This window comes from Phyllostomus hastatus, unplaced genomic scaffold (assembly GCF_019186645.2).
Source record: "Phyllostomus hastatus isolate PE091 unplaced genomic scaffold, TTU_PhHast_1.1 phas_scaffold_755, whole genome shotgun sequence".
NCBI classification, from domain to species: domain Eukaryota; kingdom Metazoa; phylum Chordata; class Mammalia; order Chiroptera; family Phyllostomidae; genus Phyllostomus; species Phyllostomus hastatus.
The window spans coordinates 2,640,869-2,663,846 of NW_025334039.1; the positions used below are offsets into that span (position 1 = coordinate 2,640,869).

The following is a 22,978-nucleotide window of genomic DNA, read 5'->3' on the forward strand; positions in this document are numbered from 1 at the left end:
TGTGTGAGTGTGTGTGTGTATGCATGTGAGTGTGTGTGTGTATGTGGGGGGCTCGTTTCCCTCTCCTCTGAGCTCCCCGCAGAAGGCTCCACCAGAGGCACACGATGGCCCATCACTGTCCTCTGCGTGTCCCCCTCAGGGAGGCCTGGGGGACAGCTGCCACGCACAGCGCAGGTTTTTAAAATTATTTTTCCTCCAATACTGGTTTTATTACATTTAAAAAAATCACAAAATTTCTACATGTGAGGCTCTCCTTTTCTTCCTTCCATAACATTTCCCATTTTTTTACACTCAATATTTTGTTATAGATTCAGGTGCACAGCACAGCGGTGAGACGGCCGTATAAACTCCGAAGTGCTCCCCCTGGTGTTTCCGGGGCCCACCTGGCACCACCTGCAGCTATTACGGTATTACTGACTGTGTTCCCGGTGCTGCATTTCAGATCCTGGTGACTAATTTGTAACTACCTGTTTGTACTTTGTTTAAGTAAGATTTTAAAAAAGATTAAAAAAACTTATTTTTAGAGAGAGGGGAAGGGAGGGAGAAAGGGAGAGAAACATGGATGTGAGAGAGAAACACTGATCGGTTGCCTCTGCTACATGCCCCGGTTGGGGACTGAATTACAACCCAGGCATGTGCCCTGACTGGGAATCGAACTGGCGACCTTTCGCTTTGCTGGATGGGACCCAACCGACTGAGCCACGCTGGTCAGGGCGCAGTTTGTACTTTTTAATCGTTTACCTTATTCACCCAGTCCCACAAGCCCCCTGCCCTCTGGCAACTAACAGTCTGCTCTCTGCATCTGAGTTAATTTTGTTCTTTAGATTCCACATATATGTAAAATCAGACTGTATGTATCTTTTTAGGATTAACTTATTTAACATAGCATAATAACCCGAAGGTTCATCCATCCTGTTGCACATGGTAAGAGTGCATTCTTTTTTTATGGCTGAGTAATATTCCACCATACTTACGGACCACATAATTGCAATCAATGCGACCACATTGATTGCTTGTCTATTGATGGGCACTTGGGGTTGCTTTTGGAATCTACCTGCCTGCAGGGCTCCAGAGACCTCCTTGCTGTCACTGCCTATAATCTTTCCATGAGAGGCAGAAGGTGTTGGAGAGTCTCCTTGTCCATCCTCCTAAGGTATATCCTCCAGTTTTATCCCATAATCCAAGTGATATCCTGATCTCCAACTGCCTGACTCTGGTACCTATGTGCTCTCAAATATTCCCCACCCTTCTTTACCGAGTTTGCTTCTTTCCTGTCCCGAAATCACAACGCAGCACCCCTGGCAGGGCGGGGCCGGTGAAACACTCACCCAGGCGGGAGGTCTGCTTCCGCTTGATCTCCGTGAGCTTGGGGATGGGGTAGGGCCCGTAGCAGTGAGTGAAGATGACGCACAGCTGCTGGCTGATCACTTCGTTCTGCGGGGAAGAGAGAACAGCTCACCTTGCTGGGGACTGTACACGACCTCACGCCAGTTGTTGCCGGGAACGGGTCCCCCAGGGGGAGACGCCCACAGACGGGTCTCAGGTTCTGAGAGATCGCCCCGGACATCACACGCCCAGCTGGCCCTGGACGGCCCTGGGGCTGCGTGCCTGTTTGCCCACTGTCTATTTCCAGCGGGTTCATCGGGGGAAAGCTCGTCATTAAATCCTCTCTCACTCTAGTCGTTTACTAGCCACCGGAAATGAGGTTTTGTAACTCACAGAATGGAAAATAAGTTTTGACCCCAAACATACTTTTATCAATGCTGCAAAATTCTGGAAGCCTCTAACTGCCCTGAAAAATACCAGCAGAAGTCCCTGTGACCCCGTGACTGTGTGTCTCCATTGCCGAGACACAAATGGTCCTGATCCAGCTTTCTTATGAATTTGATTCTGGTGCTGAGGCATTTCCGGATCCGGAGCGCCCAGCTGAATCATTCCTCGCGGGGGGGGGGGAGGAGAAAGGGCAGGGTGGCAGTGGGGGTGGGGGACAGTTCTGCGATGATCGCTCAAGGACCAAGGAGCCTACTTCTGAAGGAGCCCCGCCCTCCGTGCATTGGCCTCTTCCCCCCGAGCCCACTGCTGTCACAGGCCTCCCTCCCGCCACAGGTGTGCAGCGGGGAAGCCGCCAATCCCAGCACCTGGATGCTTTTTTACTGCGTGAAGGGGTTGACGCTCAGGGCTGAAAGGGGGAGTGGGACAGAAAGACATTAACGAAATATTTTAAAAGTAGGTTACGACACAGTTTGCCGCATGTATTTTTGGAAGTAAAACCCTACATATGCATACATTTAGACTGACAGGTATTTCTAGAAAAAGGTCAGGGAGAATAAGCTACCTTTGACTGGGATTATGGTGTTTTCGTTTTAGCTATACTTTCTGCAACAAACAACTGTTGCTTTTGTAAGAAGAACAAATATTATTTTGGGGACAACCCATGATGTCAGCGGTTCAAGCTACTCATGAAACTACTCCTTGGTGCTCCTGGAGCGGAAGGATGCAGCTCGGCAAATGAAAAGAAAATCCAGCCATTTGATGCACGTGGATGAGATCCCCAAAGGCGTCTTGTCACTGCTGACAGATGCACGCAGGTGCTAAGGGGATGCAGTCACATTGAACAAAAAAAGGGATGCTGCTTTTAAAGATGATGCCTTATAAACAAGGACGTCGAGTGCTCCTTCGTGTAATACTAGCAAAGTGACTGCCTCTCTCCTGGTTTCATGCAGCGGCTCTCAAAGCGAAGCCCCCAAACCAGCACCTTCAGCGCCACTCGGGAGCCTGTTAGAATGTCCACCCTCAAGTCCCATCCCCGGACCTTCGGACCCAGAAACGCTGGGGCTGGGGCTGGGGCCCAGCAGTCTGTCTTTTCACACGTTTTCTGGTGATTCGGAGTTTCCCTTCGGTTTGGGAACCACAGGGTTTCAAGGACTGAAATTCTGTCTTGGGTCTGAGCTGGGCCGGGGGCTGTAAATTCACTTCGTCCGGTCTAACGCTTTGCCACTCAAGTGTGCTCCACGGACCAACGGCGGCAGAGTCGCCAGGGAGACGGCGGAAATGCAGACTCTCATCCGAGGCCAGGGAGTCAGGATCCACAGCCACACGCTCTGCAAGTGACTCCCTCGCACACGGATGTTCAAGAAGCAGAATTACGGCCCCAGATGTTGTACGCCCTAATTGCCCTAATCCCTGCAGCTGTCTCACGAGAAATCCCACCTGTGAACATGTTACCTTATAGGGCAAAGGGGACTGGGCAGGAGTAAAGTTACCGACTAGTTGATCTTAAAGAGAGGGAGATTATCCGGGACTGTCTGGTGGACCCAGGGTGACAACACACACCCTTAAAATCAGAGGTACCGCCAGGCACCTGCCATTTGGGCCCCTTGTGGGTGTGCACAGGGGTGAACTAGGGCTCTTTGCACTGGGTACTGTGCGGCTGCACAGAACTGAAGGGTAAAGAAGCAGAATTCTTACTACCTCAGTCCCCAGGAGGCTCTCCTAAGGTTGGGTTGTGGATTTTGGGGCTGATATCTTTCCTCTCCTTCTCTGACCCCTCACTGCTCTCCTAAAAAGATACCAGAACACATTCTTTTCTTTGGAAAGGAGTGCTAGGAGTGTCCCAAGGTGCTTTACAGGTAGTGTAGGCAGGGGGTTCTATGCAATGATAAAAACATGGGCCGTGGGACACGACAGGGCTGGGTCCCAGTCCTGGCTCCTCACCTACTAGCTCTGTGACCTTAGGGAAAAGTTACTCAGCTTCTCTGGGCCTCCACAGTCTCTTCCAAAGTGGATTAGAATGACCTGCTTGGTGAGGTTGCCATGAGGGTTCAAAAGATAACGCATCACAATGTGCTGTTGGGTGGAACCCAAGGAGACGGCCCATAGTTGGCCATAGCTGAACTCCCAAAACAGCAATTTCCCATAATTCAAATTAATCTCTATTTTTCTAGATTCTAAAATATTATAGAGTTCATGGCAGCTTTGAGGAAAACAAAAAGAAACTTACTCTAATAAACATACATGTCCATTTTTAAGACCCATTTCAAGCTGAGACATTCAAAACGATGAAAAGAGGCTGATCTTAGACTCATGAGAATGTGGAATTACTGTTACTTTCCAGGGCCACTGGCGGTGAGTTCTTCGTCTTAATCAATTGGTCCCCACGGGGGGACCCCCTGCCGGCAGTGAGCCCGCTCTGCTGAGCGCACCTGGAACAGGTAAAGGTGGGAAGGCTGTATGGCCCTCGAGGATTCCCAGGAGGTCGGCGCTTAGCTCCAAGTCCGTCAACGCCCTTGGACTTGTGCGCAAGACGAAACTGAACACACAATGAACTTAAAATGCTTTTAAATCATCCCCCATTTATTTTGAACATGTACTTCTACGTATGGCAATTATGAGGGCCTTCTATTTATGGTAGTAATATAATGTTTCCTTTCTGAATAGGTTCAGGGGAAGGTAAGACGGCTTAAAGAAGAATATTAAGTAAGTAATAACCAGAGAAAATATCCTTTAGGAGTGAAAGGGAGATCAGACATTCTCGGATGAAGGGAAACTGAGAGAATTTGGCACTAGAACTGCCCTAGAAGAGTGGCTGATTGAAGTTCTCTAAACACAAAGGAAAGGGTGAAAGAGGGAACCTTGGAACATCAGGACGGAGGGGCACAGTAAGCAGAAATACGGACAGATGTAGTAGGCTTCCCCCACCTCGAGTTTCCTAATTATGTTTGGTGGTTCATGCAGAACTCATAACAGCGATGTGGTTCTAACTGCATGCAGATGACATACTTAAAGACGGTTCAGCATGTCATAAAGGGGGAGGGTAGAGGGACACAAAAAGAGGTAAGTTTCCATACTTCATTTGGCATTACGTATATACACTTCAATATTATGTATATGTAATGTAATGCGTCAAGCAGCCACTAAAAATGCTATACAGTGAGATATACTGCAAACCATTACAGACAAATAAAAATGGAATTAAAAAAAATGTTCAAGTAGTCCAGAGGAAGGCAGGAAAAAGAAAAGAGAGAAACAAAAGACAGAAAGACCACATAGAAAACAGAAACTAAGATGGTATAGACTTAAGCCCTGAAGTATCAATAATTAAATTAAATATACATGGTCTACAAATTCCAATTGAAAGACAGAATTGGCAGAATGGATAAACAGCCCGACTACATGCTGTTTACAAGAAACCTCAAATACAGTGATAGAGGCAAGTTGAAAAGGAAAGGATGGGAAAATATCACACAAACATTAATCAAAGGAAAGCAGGAGAGGCTGTACTAATAATACTGGATCAAGGAGACTTCAGAGCAAAGAAAATTAGCAGAAGCGAGTGGGGCACGACACGACAGAAGGGTGAATCCGAGAGGACGCCGTGGTCCTAAGTGTGCACGCCCCCAAACACCAGAGCTGCAAATACGTGAGTCAAAAACTGATGGAGCTAAAAGGGGAAAGAGACCAATCCAGCAGCCACAGCTGGAGACTTTAACCCCCCTCTCCCCAATGACAGCCTAACTGGACGGAACAGCTGTGGAATAGGGAGGGACTCAGCGTAATCATCAGCCGACAGGATGCCACACGGTTGCAGAACACTCGGCTCAGCGAGAGCAGGAAGTACATCCTTTCAAGGGCCCATGGATCTCTACCAAGATAGGCCATATTCTGGGCCATATAACAAATCTGAAATGTTTAAAAACGATTGATATGCTATAGAATGTGTTCTCTGACCTCGATGGAGTCAAACTAGAAACCAATAACAGAGTGATCACAGAAAAATCCTCAAACACTTCAAAACCAGATAACACACTTTTAAATAACCCATAAGCCAGAAAGCAAGTTTCAAGGGAAGTGAAGCATTATCAAAAACCGTGGGACACAGCTAGAGTAGTGCTGAGAAGAAAATGTCGAGTATCAAATGCATACATAAAAGAAAAGGAGAAGTTTCAAATCAATAATCTAGGCTTCTACCTCGACAGCCTGGAAAAAGAAAAGCAAACTAAACCCACAGGGTCTGATCACAGCAATATCACCCGTGCTTGGGGAATGCCTGACTTCCCACAGCAGGAGGAAAATTCATTACATCTTTTTTCCCCCCATGCCTGGTACACGTGATGTTATACCACATTCCACCAGTAGGGGTTGCCCCTGAACCCCACCGTGCCCCATATAAGAACAAACAGGACTCTTGCATGAGCTGTCCTTACAGACTGCCCCTTCCTGGAAGAAGCTGCCCCAGCCTCATTCCTGGGTCCCCCTGGGCCGCAGCTCCTTGCCAGGGAGCAGGCCCTGGTCCACACATCCTGGCAAAGGCCCCTCCCTTTGTCCCCGCCCCCAGCTGGTCTTGTTAGAGCTGCTGGCGGCTCTTGGAGGGTGGAGGCTTGGTCTGGCAGGAGGGGCCTGGCGCAGTGCTGGCCACGCCCTGTTTCTCGGTCTGGGTGCTCACCACCCAGGTGGGTTCACCTCGTGAAAATTCACTTACTCCATAGTTACGACCTGGGCACTTTTCTGTATGTACATCAACCTTCAAACTAAAGTTTACTTAAAAAAAAAACAAAACCCATAGATTAGGTTTACTTAAAACACAGGCGGCTTCAGTAATTTCTGGAATTCCCACTATAGCCTGAAGAAAGAAAGAAAAAAAATCCCACAAAACCCACCCCCCCAAAAACCAATAACCCCCAAACCATTTAGAACTCCAGACCCTGGGAACAGAACTAGGAATGTTGTTCACCACCGTGGTTTCTTAGGTAATTTCAGGTGAAAGCCTGCTTTATTTTCAAGCTGGGGGGCAAGGGGCAGGGAGCGTTTGATTCTGAAAAGCTTCCAGCAGGGTTCACTCTAAATAGAATTGCTGAGGCTCATTACCGGAGGCCCGCACACGTGCTCCCATTCCGGCGGGTGGCGGGCCGCCAGCACGCACAGACCCAGCCCGCAGGGGGCCTGAGACGCTGGGCTGAAGGGAGCTAATGGGAAGACCACGTGGCCTTGCTCTGCACCCCAGGCCGGGCGCTCCAGGCTCCGAAGGCAGACAGGCCCAGGCTGCCGCTTCACTGCGGGGCCACCGCTGCCCGGCCGAGGCAGCTCCATGCTCCCCTCTTCCCTCTCGTGGGCAGCCGCCCTTTGGCCCCGCCGGGCAGGGGAACCATGTTGCCTGCGTGGTTCAGAGGCCTATTGCCCCTGCGAGTTCACAGGCTCCGTTGTCTTAGAGGCGCCCCAGAGCCCCCCAAAGCCTGTTCTGGGACAAAGGGGGAAGAGGCTGGTGCGGGGGGCCAGTCTGCTACTTACCAACTGCGTGATCTTGGGCAAGTTAGTCTCCCTCTCTGTGCCTCGGTTTCCCCACTTGTTAAGAACAGTATCCACCTCAAAGGTTGCTTGTGAGGGTTACATGAGTTAATTCCTATTAGGTGCTTAGAATAGTGCCAGGCATTTGGTAAATAAGAAACTACATATTTTACCTTAAAAAAAAACCCCTCATTTTTGTCTCCAGACGGTGCATTACAAAAAGGGTTCCAGCGAGTTTGGGAACATTTAATGGCCTCTGTGATTTAGGCTATCCAAGGTTCTGCAGGAGAGAAACTGGGAGGATCCCATGTTCTCCTGCGGGGAGGAGCTAGCACTCAGCCGGCTACCTGGGGTGGTCTCGGGCTCCCGGGGGCCTGGGCTGCCCTGCGCTGCCCTGCCGAGGGGATGGTTTCAGCAGAACAGCCCGAGAAATAATGGAGGTGCCACGCCCCCGGTGAGGCCATCGTTATGATAGGGATTAGAAGGCACTCACGCAGTGTGAAGGGCATTGACTCATTGTATCTTCGCAACCAGCCTAAGACGTTAATACAATCTTTGTCCCCATTTTCAGCTGTGGAAACTGAGGCAGAGAGAAGTTATGTAACTTGGCCAGGTCAGAAGGCAAGTGAGTGGCAGAGCCAGGCTTGAACCCCTGCAGTTTGGCTCCAGGGCCCATGCCCTCAGCCACTGGGCTGCCCAGTCCCCTGTGGCCCCCTGAGAAGCCTTGGGGTGTGTGATGGTCGGTGCCCAAACTCCTCAAAGCCTCTCAGGCAGACTGGTTCCCTCTGGTGGTTCCATGGCCACAGTGGTGGGCACCTGTCACCCCTCCCCCTGACCTGGGCTCTCCACCCCATGGCTGCCTGGGGGGTGAGCACACCACACTGTCCATCCTCAAAGTTCTCCACACACACACACACACACACACACACAGCCACATGGCCCACCGGTGGGTACTGGGTATCTGGGTGGTATCACCAAACAAGTGACCCCAGAGAGATTTTTAAGAACTGATCCCACCATAGCCCAAGGGCTTGGACTGGTTTTTGGAGGGGCTGCACCATTTCCCTGCGGCTGTGAATGCAGGTGTCAGCAGGAACTAGGGGGCCCGTGGGGAAGGGGTGAGTCTCCAGGGGTCAGCACTGGGCTCACCGGGTCCTCTGTACCTGAAAAGCCCCCCACCCCCGCCCCAGGGCCTGGTTCCCAGGAACCTACAGCCCATTCATCTAGGGCGTTGTGCCGGTGTCCCTCTTCCGGCTGGATTCCTATCTGTCCATCAGGCCTGCCTGAGCCTCAGCACATCCTCGACGCCTTCCCTGACCGTCTCACACCTCTCAGAGCCTGTGCCACCGAATTTGACGCTGTTTCACAAACCACCTCCGATGCCCGTGGGGCACACGCGCTGGTGTGGCCTCACCAACTTCCGTGCAGATTCCCGGGGTCAGAAGATGTCTCACTGCTTGACCCACGTGCCCAAGCGCCTTGGAACATAACAGGTGCTCAGCAAAACAGCTGCCCCACAAATGACAGCACAAGTGTGGCTTTAGCCAGTTGGGGTGCACAAGCCAGCAGTGGCCGTGACCACAGGGATCTGCCCAAAGGGTAGGATCGGGCTAAGGGACCCACGAGCTGGGGCGCCTCCAGCCTAGCTCTCTGCCGGCGGCCCAATGGCTTTAAACCCCTCGTACCTTGCTCGCTTTCAAGATCTCAAACATCAGGGGCAGGCCTTGGGTAATGAGCTCCTCCGTGTACTCTTCCTCCTGGATGGTCTTGAACTCCTTCAACAGGCACTGGATGAGAGGCCTGCGGTGTTGCTGGAAGGCGATCCGCAGAGACTCCAGCCACGTGTGCAGGGTCCAGGGGACACCTGGGGGTGGGGGAAGGGAGTGGGAAGGGCAAGGCAGAGAACAACCAAAAGAGCAGGCATGTTTTTATCTAAAACTTGGCCTCTTCCCAGGACATTTACCAGATTATGAGACCGACAGACAGATGTTCAATGAATAAAGCCAGTGTTGGTTTTTGTTCCCCTCCGCCCCCAGAGACTTGCAGAAGTTGAAATTAAAGGTCATAATTCAATTCCCTTAAGTAAGGGTGTGCGTTTCTTCATGCTACTCATATTATTAGGGGCTGTCTTTTACAACCTATAATCATGGTGCAGAATATTGGAATTATTATGCACACCACTTAGGCTGATGACATACTTCTCAGTGCTGACTTCGTGTGTCTCCATCCCCTCCACTTTCTGGGGCGGGAGCAGCTCAGGGAGGGGCAGCGTCTTGCCCAGGATTGGGCACCACATCCGGGCCCAGAGGGGAGTGGAGAGCTGGTGAAACTCACCAGGCAGCTTCACCACCTACTACTCTGGCTAAGATGGATACGGACATCTGCCTAAGAGGACACGGAGGGTATTGCTGCTGTTCCCCTGTGCGAAACGTTTGCATCTGCAAGCACTTCATAGGGTCTTCCTCCTGGAATACTGAGCTCTCCAGCAGCTGACTGCTGCTGGTAAGCTGTGCTCCCCTCTCCGGATGAGGCAGGCGAGAAAGTGATTTAGCACATCACTACTGTGCATAACGAGCTCACCTTTCAGAGTCTCGGGCTGCCTCGCCATGCTAAACAGGGCCACCGCGTAAATGTCCCACCCACGGGACAGCCACTCCCCGAGAGGACCCGCTGCAGGCCCTCCATCTACCTCGACCCGCCACACCCTGTGCTTAAGGCCCACGCTAGCTCCTGCTGTTCTCATGCCGGGCTAACGCCGCTAGACTGGGGACGGCCGGGCTAGCCTGTTCCCCAGAGGCACGGAGGAGATGGCCAGGGGCCGGCTCACTCAGGGAAGAGCCACCCCAAACTTTCCCGGAGAGTGGCTGTGTGCCCTGAAGCTCAGCGGGTGGAGCCCCGGTAAGGAAGGCAGGTCCTCACCCTAGCCGCCGCCCGGCCTCGGCTTCCATGGATCTGGGTGCTTTGAGCAGTTCCCAACCACTGGGAACCACCTGGGATGATTGTTAAATATAAAGATTTCCAGCCTTTATCCATCCAGACCCTCGACAGCAGAGCTTCTGGGTGCAGGGCCTGGCAATGTGTATTCAGACAAGCTCCCAGGTGATTCAAATCCCTAACTCTCTAGGGTCCAGAGTTTGGGAATCACAGAAAGATGTCTTGAGGATGGGGCTTCGGGGCTGGCAGGGTGCTGGTGGTCAGTGGGGACGGGGTGGGTGTCTCAGCAAGGAGGTGCTCCAACCGGTAAACAAGAGGTTCCCTGGGCCCACACAGGGTGTGTGTGTATGTGTGTGTGTGTGTGTGTGTGTGTGTGACCTGGGGCCGGGCAGTGGTGCCGTGCCCAGTGGCAGAAGGTGCCCCGACTGACCTATGCTCCTGATGTCAATTGTGACATCCACGTAGCCATGCTCAGCGCTGTGATACATGGCCTCTCTCAGGGCTCTCAGTTTGGCCTTGCTGTTGCGGCTGGCGCACAGGGGGGGCGGGGCTGTCTCCGCCAGGTCAGTCCCCTCGGCCAGAATCTCCTCCAGGGACAGGATATCACTCTTCTCCTTCTCTGGCTGAGCGAGCAGTTTGCGGAACACATTCCTGTCAATCATAAACCCAGATAGGAAGACACTCAGAGAGGGAAGGGCTGTGCCAGGGCAGGGATGCGGCAGGGGACCACTCAGTTGGGACAAGGGACTGTGACGGGACCAACTCCGGGGTGGTGGTGTCAGACTCCTGGCTGAGGGCGGGCATCACGTTCTGGGGATGGAGCAGCTAGTGGGACGGGAGCTAGGGGGAGGGCCTTCTTCAAGGACAACTGGGAGCTAAGTGTGTTCCTGAAATGTCTAGAAGGCCCTAGAACTCTGCAGTCCCCCAGTGAGTCTGCTTTCCTTGGGGGATGTGTGATCAAACCCGACGGGGTAGATTATCCTGAAGGAATGGTAGGTGAGAAGTCAGCACAATGCGACTTACTAAGGTGGGTTCTCCTTCCCTCGCTGCAGAGAGGGGATGGAGTCTGACCCACACGGGCCAGGCGTGAGTCTCTGTGCGGGGAGAGCTGGCCGGGAAGGGACAGAACGAGCCAGTCTGCGCAGACGTGTGTTGCAGGAAGCTCTCAGCAGAGGGCTGGCGGCGAGGGCCACTGGCCGGGCTGGGGGCCTGCCCTGCCTCTGGGCCCCACACCCAGAGAGGCAGCGGGTCTGGGGTAGGCCTGGGAATCTGCATGTTTAACAAGCACCCCTTGGGACCTTGCGGCTCTGGCCCATCCTAGCCTACCTGTGTCCGTGGGCTGCGGCCTGGCTGAAAGAGTTCATATCACCCTGGGGGGTTGTAGAAATTCCATTCCTGTACATGGTTCCTATCAGGGGGTCCGCACCACGCTCCAACAGCAAACTAACCAGCTCAAAATTGCCTGCAAGCCCAGAGAAGGGGTTTCATAAGGGAATAAAGCAAAGACACAGTCACAGACACATCAAAGGCCAGGGTGGTGGAGACCCATGGCCAGGGCGGGAATCGGCGACCCTTACCTACGGCGGCTGCGAGCTGCAGGGGCGTTTCCGAGTAGTTCTCCTCGCCGTGCTCCACGGAGCCTTCCACCTTGGCCCCGGCGTCCAGGAGGAGCTGTGGAGGAAGACGGCCGTGGACACGTTTAAAGGACACGCACGGTGAGGAGGCGTCAGAAAGCCCAGCGGAACTCAGTGCACGGCCAGTGTTCCTGCTCTCCCTCCGGGTCAGTGACCGTGCGCACAGGGGGAGGGCGACTGTACCTCGAGGACGGACTAGGACCTTCTGGTAGCTTCTAGAACCTGAGACTACTCAAAGTGGGGTCCACAGATCAGCAGCAGCGTCACCTGGGAGCCTGTCGCAGACACGGGCTCTTTACATGGACATTTCTGGAAGCACTGAGATACAACCAGAGGAGGGGAAGGCTCCCATTTTGGGTCGGAGAGCACTCAAGTGGCTGCTTAGAACCACAGAATCAATAGTTCTGAAGGATTCTGGAGACCCCCTGGGCCAGCCAGGGCAAGGGCCCCTGCGAGGGTGCCCTGGATAGCTCTGAGGACAGACCAGCAAATGCCAGGCTCCTGGCCAGTGGGATCAATGGGTAAGCAGCAGAGTGAGCTTCTACTGTGAGTTTTGCTTTGCAGGACTCAGTTCCGTGCATTGCCTAAGATATCTGGGCTTCTTAGAAACCGAGCTTCTGTCCGTGCCAGATCTTATGCACAGTGAGCGTGCTGTTGCTGATGTGGGGTGCGCTGGGCGGGGGGAAGCCTGCTTCCTTCATCGCCACGGGCTCCCTGAGGGCACAGCCAGGAGGGGCTGCCTCCTTGGCGTTCCATGACTCGTGCACCTGCAGTGGAGTGGAGGCTTGGCATCTGTTGGGCTACGCTTGGCCGCCTGCTGGTCCTATTTCTGATTTAAAGGCTGGCGATGCCACTGCATGTTAGCAGATGGCATCTGTGTCTGCCAGGCCACCCTGGGACCCCTCCCTTTTTTAGACTCCTTTATTAGGAGTGGACTGGGTGTGACGCTGTGCAGGCAGAAGCCAGGTCTCAGTGGGACACATCACAGGCTCAACTTCCTGAAACGTGACTTTGCGTCCGTCTTCAGGATTCCTATGGCCTAGGAAACAACTTCGGACTCCTGTGGAATCCCAGGGGTCCCTCCTGCACTATTCCCTGCTCTGCATTAATTCTCCAAGGTTCGACCACATAAAAGGATGTGAGCTCCTGATGTTCCCGGAGCTCATCACTCACTATGGGGTCAAGTGTGGTCACGGACCTGGATGCCTATCTCTCTTTGCTGATGGAGGAAAGACCATGTTCAAGATCTAGGATGTTCTGGATGGCCAGTCACTGAACATCAACTCTACCACAGCCAGAAAAGGTGCAAGCAACACACGCTTATATGCTCAAAGGACCTCGGATGAGGATGTCTCCCCAGGCTTGGGGAGCTGTTTCGGAAGACACGTGCGGAGGCCCTGTTCTAGATCCCCCTGCATCTGGTTCTTAAGAAGTGGTATCCAAGCAACAAGTGTCTTTTGGAACTGTTGCCTTGGTGACTTGGGTGCTTCGTTCCACTGGTTGGAAACCAGCGCTCTACACAAACAGCAAGGTCACACCTATGGAGAGGTTCTAAGGTCTCACACCAGCTGAGTTTTATGTTCATGTTATGACATATAAAATGGACCAATCCACAAAACCATAGCTCAGGCCCCACCCCCGAGCAACTGGGAACAGCTTCGTAGGCCGGCCACTCTGTGTGTGGGGTTGCTGGAGGGTGCGTGATAATTTCATATTGGTTAAAGCCAGGCCGTATAGATCATTACATATAATAGTTTCATTCGTAGGATATGAATGTGTTATGTTTAATGGCAATTAACCAATATGAATGTCTTAGCAAATATGCATGCTGGGAGAGGTACAGATTTGCATAATGGAAGAGGTAAAATTAAAGGTCAGATGTGGATAGGGAAATACATTAATACCTGAACTACAGGAATATGTCCATGCAACACAGCAAAAGTCAGAGCCGTCCAATGGCGGGTCTCGGGGTGGACGGATGGATATTTATGAGGAGTACTGACAACCTATAAACAAATCGAAGTTATTTTCAAAATGTGACCTTCACAATACTCAGACGAGCAAAGCTGACCTAGCTCTCTGGGGCTAGGCACGTGGTCTAAAGGTGTGCAAAGGACATCCTGGAAGGTGCCTTGGGAAGTGTTGGCGATGAGGGGTAGTGAAGAGTAAGGACACCTTCGCTTTTCATCTGAAAGCAATTCAGTGGATGACTTCATCTGACCACCTCCACGGTGCCTTGGAGAAGCTGCAATGGCAGCTACTATGAGCCAGCTCACCTGCCTGTCTCCTCTTTCTGCTCAAGGAAAGGCGGGGGTTCTGAGAACTCTCGGACGTCAGGCAGCGCGAGATGCCTCTGCCATCACACCCACAACTTTGTGGGACATTCTTGGTGGCAGCAAACCCCAGGCAAGGGGAGGTCTGCTTCAAGCTTTTGAGCCAGGGAAGACCACCACCATCTGATGGGGGAATGTCACGGTCTAGTCACAGCTCCCCAACACTGTTCTATTTTACTCTTCTGCTGGCTTCCCGGTTGACAAAGACTCTCAGGTTTCTGGAAACGGGGCATAAAAAACTTCCCTGGAGACAGCACGAATAAATAATCTGGTGCTGGTCTTTTGCTACGGGGGCCTCAACACAGCCCTGGCCACCAGAGAGGCGGTTGCACCGCTGGAGGCTGGGGTCCTGCAGGGTCGGGCCCGCATGTGGTTCTTCTCCCAGATACTCCTGGGGCCTTGTCACCGCCATGCCTGCTCCATTCAGAGCAGTCGACTCAACTCATCACCTGCCGGGGAAGCCTTGGGCTGGGAGCCATGGGGTGGGCTAGGGAGGACCCAAGAACCCAACCAGGACCCAAAGCTGAGGAGCCCTTGTAGGGTCAGCACGGTTCTTAGGAGGGAACATAATGGGGGGAGGGAAATCCTTGATACCTGAGACTTTCGGTGGGACCAAAAATGGTTATGGATCCCAAACTATGTCTATTGCCTGCTTTCCTTAGATGAATATAAAACTCACTTAAACCCCCAAAACCAAACAAAAAAGCCCCCCCCAATAATCCACAGTACTGACACTACAAGAGCACCCATTTTTGAACTAAAAAGGTCTCCCAGGGATGCTGAGTTAGGACTGTAGCATGGTCCATCTTCCCATCTCCGAGGCCGCCAATATCCAGCTGCCGGAGAGAGTGGGTCTTAACACAGAACGTGGTCAGAAAAGTGGGATTCACCTATTACAAGTCTTGGCAGGGAGGACGCCGATGTCACCTGAGCCTCAGACTTATGCTAGGTCCTCTCTGTGTTCGTTTCTTCCAACAACTCTCTGAGGGGGATGTGATCGTGCTCCCATTTTGCGGATGGGGACACCAAGGCCCAGAAAGGTTAAACCCCTTGCCCAAGCACAAAAGCAAGTCACTAAGATGTGGATAGTGACAGAATTTGAGCCCCAGTGTCAAATTCTAAAGCCTGTCGGGGAGAGCTCTCTGCTATAGCACACGGCCTCAAGGAAGCTTAGGGTTAAGACCTGTGGCTTCAACTCAGCCAACCAGGAGAGCCAATCGGGATTTGGTGGGGGAGCGGGAGCTACGCCTCAGCTCTGGGGAGTGTGCAGCTTTGCACTGTGCAGAGGGAAAAGGGCCGATGGCTCAAGAGAGCTCTCTCTGCTCTGATCCCAGAGGGAGTGGAGCAGCAGGTAGAGTCAGAGACCATGTACAACTGGGCCAATGAAACGCTGGTGCGTTGTTGGTTGTTTCCGAGTGAAACACCCATGCTGGCAGCTCCCTGCAGTTTGGTGGGGCCGGGGCCTCAGCATGGAGGAGATCCATCAGCCGGTCTGACCGATTTGCTGGACTGAGCGCCCTGCCCTCGGCAGCAGCTCTCGGGAGAAAAAGCCCCCCTCTCCTGGCTTGCCTTCCCCTGGGGACTGCCAGGCCAAGGGGCCCTGCGGCCCGCTGCACCCTCACCTCCACATTCAGGTCAGCTCCGGCATCCAGCAGCATCTGAACCATCGCCTCGTCCCCACGGACGCAGGCGTACATCAGGGGGGTCATGCCCTGCGGTGAGTTAGAAACCAGAGAACGGAGAAGGTTTACCAGGTGGCTGTGTCACTTGAAGATAACAAATGGAAAATCTTACTTTTGTTGAGGAGGCTATGTTTGTAGTCAAAATCCAGCATTAAAAAAAAATAAAATCAGCGGCCCTATGACTCATAAGGTCACGATCCTCCATATTTCAAAAGCAACATGGAGGCCAAGAGGAGACCGTACATTGTTTTTTTTTTTTTGCATGCATTGTTGCTTAACTTGGAGGAGTTTTGTTTGCCTGTCTTAGGGTGCAGCAGACCTAAGAGTGTCTGCTAAAGCAAATGGTTGATTTCAACTTACAGCTCTTGGGAACTTTCTGGATTCTGCAACATCAGCCCCTAAGCTACCTAACTGACAAACACGGTTGTCATTTCTCCTCCTCAGCACGACAAGTGTCCTCTTCACTCTGCTTGAGATGCTGGTCGGGGTCGAGGGAAACAGGAGCCTCCGGGCATAACGCCCCCAGCACGGACATCTGCTTTGACGTTATCATTTACAAGCAAAAGGCGAGCGAATGAGGAATGGCTTTCAAACATTCCGCATTGGCCCGTAACCCCTGCTCATTGCAAACAAAGCACCACAACCAACAGAAGGCAGGGACGGAGTTTTCAACAGACAGTGTTACGAAGGCGGCCACTGGGGGAGATGTTCAAGTACGAAGGGCCTTATCTCGCACCATCTACTAAAATCATTTCTAGTTTGATTGGAGATATGGAGACAAAACTGAAAACCCTAAAAGACATCTAGGGATAAAAGTAATAAAAGAAATCACGAAGGAAAATCATCACAGCATTAAGGACCTAACACTGAAAACGAACAAAATTCAAAGGTAAGCAATAAATTGAGACATATTCGTCACATCATAATAAAGGGATATTTGTCATATTATGTGCCTAATATGTAAAGAGCACTTATAAGTAAAAAAGAAAGATAGTAAAGGTCCAATGAAAAGCAGGCAGTAAGTAGGGAGCCCATATATAGTTGGAGAGTGAGAAGGAAACAAAGTTTCTGAAAAAGTGATATGAGATCAAAACCCTTAAGGTAGGCTGATGGCTTTGAGCCACTATTTCCACTTTTAAGAATTTCCCCAATGAGCCCTGGCTGGCGTAGCTCAGTGGATTGAGCGCGAGCTGCAAACCAAAGCATTGCAGGTTCTATTCCCAGTCAGGGCACATGTCTGGGTTGCAGGCCAGGTCCCCAGTTGGGGGTGTGGGAAAGGCAACCACACACTGATGTCTTTCTCCCTCCCTTCCCCTCTCTCTGGAAGTGAATGAATGGAATCTTAAAAAAATTTAATAACAGTATGAATTATCTTCATATAAAATATTAAAAACAAGATATAATAAATTCCTATTTTTTAAAAAAGATAGTACAAATTGTGTGTATGTATCAGGGCTCGGGGGATAGCTCAAGATAATCAGTAGCTGCGACCCCTCCCCTGGAACTGGCTGCATGAACTGCTCACATGGGAAGCAGCTCCACCTATCCCTTGTGACTTCCCATCTGGGGCTCACACTGAAGGCATCTCCCTGACAGGCAGACCCACACACCTTTCGCCTTTCCTCAGTGTCAGGGGCTTGGGGGACAGCTGCCTACCTCTGAGGTTCCTCCTAGGGTCTCCCAGAAGGCCTCTTGTGTTTCTTTAAACATACCCTGAAAGTTTGGTGAAAATCTGCCTTGACTTGTTCTGTGATGCAGGAACAGGCCGGCAGAGAACTAATTTTAACCATGCTGGAAAAAGAACGTGAAGGACACACACTAAATATAAACATGATGGTTATCCGGGTGATGGCATTATTTACTTTCTGGAATAGGCCTATTTTTCTCTATTTTCCACTTCAGCTGCAACGATCACGTGCAACTTCTATAAAGATGAACAAGGGTATTTTTATTTTAAAAACTAAAACTAAAAAAAAAAACAAAAAACGGCAAAAAGAAAAAAAAGCACCCTATGTCACCAGTAGGGGGCGCCTCTGCCCAGTGCCTGCTGTTTCTATCTAGCCATGGGCCTGGGCTGATGGTGAAGGTGGGGGTGTGTGTTCAGACACTCAGAGAACCCTGTACCTGTTCGCTCATGGTGTTGATCCCATCGGGGCCCAGGAGAGACACCGCCTGCTTCACCAGGTCCGTCCTCCCACAGTTCAGCATCCGGAAACCCAGGTCCTGCTTAAACTTGGCTTCGATGGCCACTGCGTCCAGCTTCCGAGAAGCGAAAAAGCAGTCGTCAGCCCTAAGGAAGGGAGAGAGAGAGGGTCAGCAGCTTCCTCAGAGACTGCCCTGCAAGGCCGCAAAGAGTTAGGCAGCACCAGGAAACTTTGCTTTTCACGTCCATTGCCTGTTCCTGGGCTTCAGTTAAAGTCGGATGTCTTGACCCTTTGTCCTTTAGAACTGCCGCGGGTCTGTCCTGACCTCTGTTCCCACAGTGTGCTGAGCAAAGCATCGCACTGGCTAATACTTACTGAATGTTTACTAAGGGCTAGGCACTATGCTAAACTCTTTACATGAATTAATTCATTCAGTCCCACACAACCCCAAGAATGAAGTGCTAGTATTACCTCTCTCTTCACCGTGGGGAAGCAGACACAGATAAAGGACTTGGCGGAGGCCACACAGCCAGCAAGCAGTGGGCGAGCGGTGGCAGTCTGGAGAGCCCATCTGGGCATCTACTGTGTCACCCTGTGCCCCCGTCCCAGTGAGAGGTCAGGGAAAGGTGGAGAGAAAAATCAATGGGCTCCAGAGGGTGACGCAAACTCTGCTTGTACGGCATGCTACTTCTGTCTCCCAGTGACATCCATTGCTTACTGAATCAAATCTCCAGGCATTTTACTGAGCACCTGTTTGTCACAAACTCTGCTCTTGGTGCTGAAGACACACAGCTAAACATGTCCTTGTCCCTGCCCTGGGTCCCACGGCCTGGGAAGGGGGAGGGCAAGGCACTGGCCGCTATAATAACCCCATGTGGTGACTGCAGTGACTGAGGGATTGGAGACATGCACCAGATAGAGCCTAGGAGATACAGGACGGCTTCCTGGGGGAGGTGGCCCCTGACCTGTGTCTTAGAAACGGAGATGATAGGAGGAGAGAGGGCAGAAGGGTTGAGCAGGGCTGGGGTCAGCAAAAGCACGGAGCCGGGACACGGCAGGTGAAGCGAGGGTAACGGTGAAGGCTGCAGTGTTTCTGGAGCCCACACTTGTAGGCAGAGTGCTAGAGCTGAGAGAGAGCCGAGCTAGAACCTGCAGGGGAACCTGACTCAAGTTTCAAGGCTCTGGACTTTACCCTTAAACGCAACGGGAGATCTTTAAGCAGGCAGGGACCTGGGACAGTGGGATGGCCAACTCTGGGAGAGAGTGGAGGGTGGGTTGGGGGGGCCACCCCCAGAGGCTGGAGCCACTTTAGTGCTAACGGACTAGCTGAGTGGACGGAAGAAGCCTCTCCGATGACAAAGAGAAGCGACAAGGGCCCGAGTGAAGACTGTGGTAGCTGGGATGGAGCAGAGGTCGTGGGTTCCGACTTCTGCCCATGCAGGTGCCCATTTCCCAGCTCATGGCCCCGAGGCTGAGGAACGGGAACCACACGCTCGCGCCAGCGGCAGTCAGCCGTGTCCCAGGCCCCTTCCCACCTCTCCTCCTGCTCACTCAGGCTGGTGGCAGCTGAGGGAGGGAGCTGGGCGTTCAGCATCCCTGGCTCTGTTCTTGCCTCTGACGAACCCGCTCGGAAGGATTACATTTATGGGTGGGAGGATTACCTTCTGTTTTATCCTCGGAGGAAATGATAGGGCCTATTGTTCTAGAAGGTTTAAGGTACTAAGACGGCTGCTCAGCAGTAAGGCTAGGATCTGGGGAGCACATCTGAGGGGTGAACCACAAAGAGTCTCAGGAAGTGGGTGGAAGGTGTGTGTACTTGACCCTTCACTGGGTTCCTGATACATCATTCATCTCTGCTGACAGAGGAGCCTCGGCCCAAGGCTGTCCTGTAATGGGGACTCATGGCAGATAGGGTATGTCAGGCTCTCAATAGGAGACACTAGGCTTTTGCTTCTGGCCACGAGGGGGAGCTGATGCAGTGAAGATACTGTCCTGAGAACCCTGAGCTTGGCGTTGACAGAGGTCTAGTCTGCGTGCATGCTCCAGGAACTGTGCCTCAAGTCAGCCTCCCAGGGCCTACGTGTATGAGAGCCCAGGGAAGAGCTAAGTAAGGTGTTTAGGGGCCCCTCGTTTACCAGGACTCTGGAGTCCAAGATTAGAGAGGGCCCCAGTGTTGCTGGAAAACTCTCCAGGGAAGGCTGAGAGCGCCCCAGGTGCGGGGGCGGGGGTGCGCACGGAGGGGCTCTAGGCCTCAGCATGACAGGTTAGAACTTCTGGGGCAGACAATGGGGACGTGAAATCAGGAGCCTCCTTCCTGGGAGCAAAGATGCTGCGAATCGTCACTGTCACTGAGTTGGCCATGTCCTACTTTCTGTCTGCTATCTTCAATGCTTGATCGATTCTCTCGGTTAAGCATTTTTTTTCTGGCGTCAACCTGAATTCCATGTGACTAGATAAATGTTACCAAGCACCTACTGTGTGTGGGCACCGTGCAAGGGGGCTAGGAGGAGGCAGACACAGACCCGACTGACCCTGTGTTCTCTGAGCTCCCAGACCGCTGAACTGATCATTCCCAGGACGTCAGGAGAAGTGTTTACCAGAGATAGAGAGCCTTGATTTTAATTAGAAAGAGACAAATGGCAAGAAAATTACTGGAGCTAAGATGATGATGATAAAAATTGTTAGAGGAAGCTAACATTTATTGAATACGCACTATGGAAATCTCAGCTCTTTCCATGTATTAATTCCTATGATTTTTTACAACAAGCCCACAATGCAGGTGTGAGGAGGAGCCCTATTCCGGAGATGAGGAAACGTCCCACGTCACCGGGCTGGTAGGCAGTGGGTCAGGGTTTCACCCAGCTCAACTGGCCCCTCTCAGCAGGACCTGGCCCTTCTCCGTGGGTGGGCGGGTGCGCCCCCATAGGCGACTGCCTGACTCAAGCGCATGTCTTCGGTGCCTCCCAGACCTCCAAACTCAGTATGTCCAGAACGGGACTTTTTACCAACACATCCACCCCCCTGCCTCCAAACTTGTCCCCAGCCATCCCATCTCCATAAAAGGCACCACTGTCCCCTCCCCAAAATCTCAGATGCTCAGGCCAGACTTTCTCTCACACCCTTACCAGTTCCATCAGCTGTTGCTTTTGCCACCTAAATGCCCCATTCCAAATCCTTCGACTTCTCTCCACTCCCACCGGCCAGACCCTGGCTCTGAGCGCCAACATCTCTAGCCTGGATTACTGCAATAGCCTCCTAACTGGCCCTCCTGCTGTCACTCTCCCCGCCTTCCAAACCGGGTTCTTAAACAAGGGAAGAGTAAGCTTAAAATATAGATAGGACCATGCTCTGCCTCTGCTCAAAACCTCCCAATGCCTTCCTGTGTAAGGAGAATAGACTCCAGCTCCCCAGGCAGGGCCTGGAGGGTCCCGCCCTGCCCTCCAGCCCTTCCCTTCCTCCCTCCCTCTACTGTCCCTTCAACAGGCCAAGATCTTTCCTGCCTTGAGGACTTAGCACCTGCTGTTCCCTCTCCTTGGAATGCCCTTCCCTGTCTGCAGCCCTGTCTGCAGGGCTGGCTCCTTCTCACCCCTCCAGTATGAGCTTGAATGTCAGGTCCAGAGGAGGGCTTCTCGGACCAGTGCACGTGGAGGAGGTGAGCTCCTCTCCCTCGCCACGCCCATGTCCAGGCCACTTGTGTCCTTCCCCTGGTTAGCACCTTCCAGTGCCTGTCCTCATGCCGGGAGCACACAGCAGTAAGTGATGGGAGAGCCATACACACTGCCCACCATTCATTCTTGAGGCCCCCAGGACACAGCTGTCTATCAAGAGTCCCTCGGTCATACAGAGTAAGTCACGGTCCTCGTTACTGAACTTTACCAGCCGAGGGAAGCAAATGGAGAGGCAGGTTAGAAACATTTTCCATACACCATGGCTTTGTGTCCAACCGGGCTTGTTAGAAAACTGATCTCCGAAAAATCTTCATTCCCGCAGCATTCCTGCAAACACAGCTCAGAGCTCCTCCAGAGAGAGAGCCTCTGGAGGATCTGCCACCGAGGACCCACGGGTCCCCTGCAGCCTGGACAAATGAGCGTGTTGTCCTAAGTGCAGGACTTACTTATGCAGAAATCTATTAAGCCAGCTACCTGGGGCTTCATCAGAAGGCGATCACCTCGGTGGTTTTCCCTTGAGTGGCTTTCAGCGATGCCATAAAAAAATCGGATCAATTGAAGGAAGAGGTCAGCCCTCGAGGTGGTCAATTTCTCTGATTTCTCAACGGCCCCGGCCCTGAGACTGGTTCCAAGCTCCCACCAGTTCAGGAATGTGACTTCAGAAAGAAGTCTTCCAGGCGGTCCACGGGCCTGAGCACAGGGAGGGACACGTTGCCTCCCCCCTCCCCCGCCGACCCCGGGGGAGGAGCGGGTGCAGCGGGGGGGCGGGGGCTGATGCACTCTGCTGATCTCTTGATGCACTCTGCTGAGTGGCGAAGGCGAGCTGACGAGGCTTCACACACATTTTATCCATTGGTTCATTTTTAAAGCTAGCATAGAAGTTGGGAGCACGCATCTCTGGTCCCCAGCTCTGCTATTTCGTGGCTTTGTGATTTCTTAGGGCGAGTGACTTAACCTCTTGGTTGCTGAGTTCTCCCATCTGTAAAATGAGTTTCGGCATAAAACTTTCCTGCCAAGATGGTGGGTGTGGGTTAAATGAGATAATCCACGTCCGGTGCTTAGAAGAGTACAGAACTTAGCGCACAGGTCTCCATCCATGTCAGAGATTTCATGCCATAACCTTTATAAATTATAAAGCTAGGTGCACACTGTTTGGAGAGAATAGACTCTATTTGAAAGAAGCAAATACAGAGACACGGAGACTAAGGAATATTATAGTGCCCTGGCCAGTGTAGCTCAGTTGGTTGGGTATTGTTCCACAAAATGAAAGGTCACCGGTTCAGGTACTGGTTCGGCGACATG

General features: G+C 52.2%; 1 protein-coding gene across 1 annotated transcript in view; it reads right to left on the reverse strand.

The window, feature by feature from the left end:
- The window catches only part of BTBD11 (BTB domain containing 11), a 260,130-nt gene that overhangs the window by 19,258 nt on the left and 217,894 nt on the right, over nt 1-22,978 (reverse strand). The window contains exons 5-12 of the mRNA XM_045826636.1: nt 17,989-18,154; nt 15,805-15,894; nt 13,754-13,855; nt 11,793-11,886; nt 11,542-11,677; nt 10,646-10,866; nt 8,967-9,145; nt 1,329-1,434 (exon numbers count right to left, since the gene is read on the reverse strand). Of these exons, the coding sequence (XP_045682592.1) occupies nt 1,329-1,434; nt 8,967-9,145; nt 10,646-10,866; nt 11,542-11,677; nt 11,793-11,886; nt 13,754-13,855; nt 15,805-15,894; nt 17,989-18,154 (1,094 nt within the window). The remainder of the gene's footprint in view (nt 1-1,328; nt 1,435-8,966; nt 9,146-10,645; nt 10,867-11,541; nt 11,678-11,792; nt 11,887-13,753; nt 13,856-15,804; nt 15,895-17,988; nt 18,155-22,978) is intronic.